Below are 6,261 nucleotides of genomic sequence, written 5' to 3'. Positions count from 1 at the left end.
CACACTTACAGATATAAGTTAAGTATAAACACACACACTTACAGATATAAGTTAAGTATAAACACGCACACTTACAGATATAAGTTAAGTACAAACACACACTTACAGATAGCAGATTTTGATCGTTCATTTCTTTCAGTTTCTGATAAGCAACGAATTCGTTAACTATAGTTTTAAGACCGAGCAACTGTCCAACTTCGCCACATTCTGACCAGTCAACTCCCATTAGGAATGCTAGCGGCATGAAGACTTTTGACAGAATCCACTGTGAAAAAAACAAACAGATTTACTGAATAAATCCATTAATAAAACAAAGAAAGGTTTAATTTCACATTGAAATAATCTCGACCACAAACTATAGAGCTGATAATGAAACAACGAACACCTTAAGCCCTATATATTTTTTGTGAATTTAAACAGAATTTCTTAATCACAAAGCTACACGATGGGTTAACTATACAGTGCCCACCACGAGTATCGAAACCCAGTTTTTTAGCTATAAGACTTCAGACTTTCCGCCGAGCCACTGAGGGTGGGGGGATACACAGAGAGACATAGACTACATTTACTAATTTCTAACTGACAAAAAAAAAGGTTAACATGTTTATTTTATGATACTTTATTGAGTGTTAGGGTTAACGACCATTAAAGTTAAATATTATGTATTTATAAAAAGAAAATACTCACGTGTTTATTTTAATAACCACGATTAAAACGACTTGAAGATGTACATTATATTGTTGTAACAACTTCAGTTTTGGTTTCAATACACCACACTATCTTTAGTTGTTGTTGTTTTTAGGGCAGAGCTACACAATGGGCTATCTGCGTTCTGCCCACTTCGAGGAATCGAACCCTGGATTTTAACATTGTAAGTTCACAAACTTACCACTCACTCACCAGAGGGCCGCTGTCTTAATAGTCTTGTATCGTGTTTAAAAGGCAACTTATCTGAGATATTACACTAACACTAGTTTAGATTTATTAGCTCAATGTTGCCCTCCGGTGGTTCAGCGGTAAGTCTGAGGGCTCATAACACTAAAAATTGAGTTTCGATACACGCGGGAGCAGAATACAGACAGCATAATTGTGTAGCTTTGTGCTTTTTGTTTGTTTTTAAAATTTCCCTTCAGAGCTATTACTGATTTACACCAATAGATGGCATTAATGCATGAATATACCATATTGCAATTAATCAATGAACCAGTGTAAAGGCAGAGTACTATCCCTTTGGCATTGGTAAGCTCTCACGTGACATGCATGTAACTAATTCTTCCAATTAGAAGTCCTACGTTGTTACGATTTTTGTTTTCAAAAATTGGTGAAGCTAATATTTAGGAATGCATACAATTCAATCATAGCACCCACGGAAACATAAAACTGTTTATATCGCCATCTAGTGACATATTCTTTATATACCATGATTGGATTGATTTAAGTGTGATCAAAACACTAATAACTCCTGATAATAAAATACTAACGGTAACATTTTGTGAAATTTTACCTACCAAAAGTTAAGTATTAGCTAAAATAATTAAAAGACTGATGACGCGGTTCACAGCAGAGGATACGGCCAATCAAAGAATGCATTAGGTCTCTACGTCATAGATTCTGTTTTCAGTCTTACTTCTGGTATATAACACACACATATATACAATCATTAATCAGTGCTTTTACTGGCGAAACCCGTGTCGTAATAAATAAAATATTTTTCACACGTACAATCGTCTTTGTTTTTTTCCACTGAATTCTGTAATTGTGGAATTTCACCAAGTAGCTACAGTTTCAAGTATCAATTATTAATTAACTAACCTATATACAAGGCATAAAATTCGAATGCAGTGCTATCTAGTGGCACACCTACTTATCTTACATGTCCGATAATTTATAGCTGGAATTTAATATTTTGTTGTTTAGCTAAAACAATGGGGAAAGCTTAGGCATAACGTAAAAAGTTGTAAATATAGACACAAGCAGAAATAAAATTTATTTAGAATAAAAGTTTAATTCATCAGTAGATCGTAATGACATCTAGTGTACGTCATGTGTATCAATACTCTGTAAAATAGATTATGAAAAAAAAGGTTTAATGAGATTTTTAGATACGATAAGTTTTCTTTGCTTTCAGAAGTTTTGTTTTCATAAAGTATTATTATTATTTCGTCAGAAGTTGTGTTTATATAAATTATTATTATTTCGTCCTTATACTGTTGCTTGTCGATATTAATGATTAAAATAAGTACAACATAAACAAAGTGAACTTTAAAATTTAATCGTAATTAAGTAAACGTAGAATTATTTATGTGACTTCTTTCGGAAGTCACTAGAGGGCAGTTCATTCTGTCCTTTTTATGTAGTGTTTCACTTTACTCTGGAAATACATGTTGTTTTAGGGTGTATTTTTTAATATTAAATGAACATAATGGGCTATAACTTGAATCTATATTCAATTAAACAAACTATGTATTAATTTACAATAATATAATACAAAGTTAAACTCGTTTCCTGACTGGGACGACTTTTCGGTGAAACCTTTTCCAACCTTACTGCGTTTACGTTGTTTTAAACAACAATAAAATAAAGACAAGCATCAGCCAGGTTAGTTTTTAAATAAATCCCTTCATACATCAAATTAAAAACTGACAACATATAATTTAAATGTATGTTAAAACTTAGTAAATCCAATTAACTACTGGTTGTAAGAAAACAAACTTAGAAACTAAGAGTCGGTGTTAGTTTTAATTACTACCACACTGTATTTTATTTTGAACTAAATTCATTTCTTATCTTGGCCTTTTGGTTTAATTGTATTTACTTTTAAAATATAACGAGGAAAACAAACTCATGGGGAGAAATTTAACCGAGAATAAATATAACTGCAGCTTACCTCGAACGTTAGAAACTCCCAGCCTATTAGTTTCCCACACCATTGCATAATTGCATCCAAAAATGCCACAAAGGCGACAAATGCAACCAGATTGGCAATAATGTTGGCAATTAATTTTATTGCCGAGCTTGCACCATTCGCTGCTGCTTCTAAGGCATTAGTTTCCGTACTGTAAAAGTAAGAATTCAAGGCATTAGTTTCCGTACTGTAAATGTAAGAATTCAAGGCATTAGTTTCCGTACTGTAAAAGTAAGAACTCAAGGCATTAGTTTCTGTACTGTAAAAGTAAGAATTCAAGCTATGCCTTATTTACATTCAAAATCCATACAGTAAAAAAACAAAACAATTGTGATGTGTGTTCATGTGTAACAACCTATACAGAGTGGGGATTCATGATCTATGATAGTGACACAAGGATGAGAATTAAGGCCTAACAATTTCTTCTTCCACCATCATTGATCTTCAGTATGATAATCTTGATTACTGACTATTACTCTGTAACACGACTTTCACTATGGAAAAACAATAACCTTAGGTCATTGTATTTCCCGTACCCTTTACATTGTTTTTTAAAGCTATCTACCGAGTGCAAATGACGATTTCTGAAAGGCCTCAGAATCCCATGGGTGGTGTCTGATAATAGTAAAGCATGAATTCCCATTCGTGCTTGCATCCAGTGACGTAGCCAAGACTGTAAGTGGCCGAGCCAATGCCTGAACGAGGGACGGTAAGTTCTCGATCTATAAAGATATTGAAGCATTAAAAACTATGAAGGTAAGAATTGTAATGAGAAGGAACAAATGATCAACAAGCTGACAGAATATTACATAATTAATCACTTAGTATGGACTGTTAAATACTCCCGGTAGGCTGACTAGTTGTTTTGATGTAATTACATACTATTTAATGTCAGAACTTATAAATTTCTTTGGCCACAGACTCAATTAGGTTCTGCATACATACAAAGGTACCAAGCCAATGTGATGTCTGGAATGTGAACATGTCCTGGTGGTGCCTGGGCAACATTATTGGGTGCATTATGCCAGCGCTCACATCTTGTGGAGGAACTAGCATGATGACTTGGACATGTGACTGGCTGGTTTGTCTTGATGGAACCATAACTTAATGGCATCAATTCCGCATAAAGACAGTACGGCCTTGCGGTTCAGAAGTACCAGGACATTAACAGAAACACAGGACATTAACAGAAGTACAGGACATTAACAGAAATACCAGGACATTAGCAGAAGTACCAGGAGATTAACAGAAGTACAAGACATTAATAGAAATACCAGGATATTAGCAGAAGTACCAGGAGATTAACAGAAGTACAATACATTAACAGAAGTACCACGATATTAGCCTGAAATTACGCAGAATTTATCTTGTGTTTATTCAACTCACGGGATGCTTAACTTATCATTGTAGGTGTAACCTGCAACAAGCACCTTGGATAACCTATTGTGACAAGCTCTGCGCTATATTTAAAATGTTGCATCGCCAGTAGGATGATGTTTCAGACATAGGCGTAGGAGGCGGGGGGTCAAGAGGGCAATTGCCCCACAAATTCTTGCTCCAATAGTTTTTCGGGCAAAAGCTCCGTACATATATTACCCAAACGTGATATTTTCACTTCCACATGGAAGTCATTGGAACCTTTTTTTTTCAAGCGACTTTAAACCTTATAGTACATGATTTTATATTTTCGGGCATCACATTTCAAGCGGATTGAGACTTTTAACCACTGTAGTTACACATGGATAGTCGATGTCAAGTTGTTACCACGGGTCGTGATTACATACACGATGTAATATAAATCGTATAATTACGTTATATATATATTTCACACATATATTTACAAGTACATACCCTTTAGTGATTACGATGTCGTGTGCCTTGGTTTTGCTTTGCTCTGTTTCTGGGTAGAATAACTTAGAGTATGCAAGGGCTGCAGGGGCTGACATAACTGAAGCTGACAGTAAATGACTAGCACTAACCTGTGAAAACAGAAAATTGTAAAGTTTATTTCATCGAAATAACGTTTCAGAACTAATGTAACAACTTAATACGGCTAATGTCTTATCTATGCCAAAATTATGTTACAAATATCATAAAATCATAGCAGTATATACGCTCTGTAACACATAGCTCCCTCTATGTTAACACTAGAAGTTTGAAGCGCTCTAACAAGCCTAGTATGAAATATGTTTTATTCATTAAATCATCGTTATAATTTATATTCAAGGTTGTATGTTTTACTATACAGTTTCTTTCTTGCTGATCTCAGGTTCGTGAATTAGGTTGTGTTTTAACGAACGTTATACACTTGTAAAAACGAAAGTACCTACTACTTGTCTTATAAATATTAAGTACCGATAGATGAATCATTATATATCCTTTATTATAAACGGTAGCTACGGCGTTCTATTGTTAACCTTATCTGTAGTACATGGACACGTGATACGCAGATTGTGAAAACGATTGGATAGAATTTGTTGTCGTCATTTTGAAATATCGGCAGGCCACGTTAAGCCTAACAAGAGTTGAACTGATAACTTAAAGAACTAAATCATATTACTTCTAACAGTCTTATGGTTGAATTCGCCTCGTGCAGCTTTAATCTAAGCTTCTTAATCAATAAAGCTCTTCTATATGTAAATTCTTCTCACTGCGCGCTCTACAGGGAATTTTCAACATACTATAATGTATAAACGCGTCACAACTTCTACATTGGATTTAATATTCGCCATTATATTTGCGTGCTCTTTTATGTGTGACTCTAACCCTCTGGTGGTAGAACCTATACACCTAAAATTACACCTAGAACTTGTAAATTCATATATCACATGTATAATGCCGTCAACTGATAACATGGTGTTGACTAGCTGTCTTCCTTTTAGCCTATCAGTTGATAATTAGGGAAGTACTTGCGTAGTTTTGTAAGAATTTTCTAAACAAACCAAACTTTGTTTTCTTTTTTGTTTTTTATAATTCAACTGATGTTATCTGTTCAATTTCGCACAAAGCTACTCCAGGGCTACCTACTCTAGATATTCTTTTAGTACTAATGTAAGACAATCCGATGTTCTACATTTATCGTGTTTCCTCAATCTTTTTAGATTAGTCTTTTCTTATATTCATTACTTACTCCAAATATGTTAATATAGAGGGCTAACACCGTCCCCGCGATGGTGGCAAATCCTCCCGTCATCACAGCGTGTAATTCAGATTTCGTCAGTAGTGGGAGATAAGGTTTAATCATGAGTGGCGCCTCCGTCTTATATATATATATACAAAAAAATATTGATATATTATATAAAAAAGTTAAAGGCCTCAAAAGAAAAATATCCGACACACACACATATATATATATA

General features: G+C 34.3%; 1 protein-coding gene across 1 annotated transcript in view; it reads right to left on the bottom strand.

The window, feature by feature from the left end:
- Positions 1-6,261, bottom strand: part of LOC106471720 (sodium/nucleoside cotransporter 2-like) — a 24,391-nt gene that overhangs the window by 4,006 nt on the left and 14,124 nt on the right. Inside the window, exons 6-10 of the mRNA XM_022400330.1 lie at positions 6,036-6,174; positions 4,757-4,884; positions 3,442-3,627; positions 2,888-3,191; positions 107-265 (exon numbers count right to left, since the gene is read on the bottom strand). Of these exons, the coding sequence (XP_022256038.1) occupies positions 107-265; positions 2,888-3,191; positions 3,442-3,627; positions 4,757-4,884; positions 6,036-6,174 (916 nt within the window). The remainder of the gene's footprint in view (positions 1-106; positions 266-2,887; positions 3,192-3,441; positions 3,628-4,756; positions 4,885-6,035; positions 6,175-6,261) is intronic.

The sequence above is a fragment of the Limulus polyphemus genome, unplaced genomic scaffold (genome assembly GCF_000517525.1).
Source record: "Limulus polyphemus unplaced genomic scaffold, Limulus_polyphemus-2.1.2 Scaffold4811, whole genome shotgun sequence".
NCBI lineage: Eukaryota > Metazoa > Arthropoda > Merostomata > Xiphosura > Limulidae > Limulus > Limulus polyphemus.
Note: the sequence above shows the minus strand (reverse complement) of the source record. Positions and strands in the feature narration are given on the sequence as shown.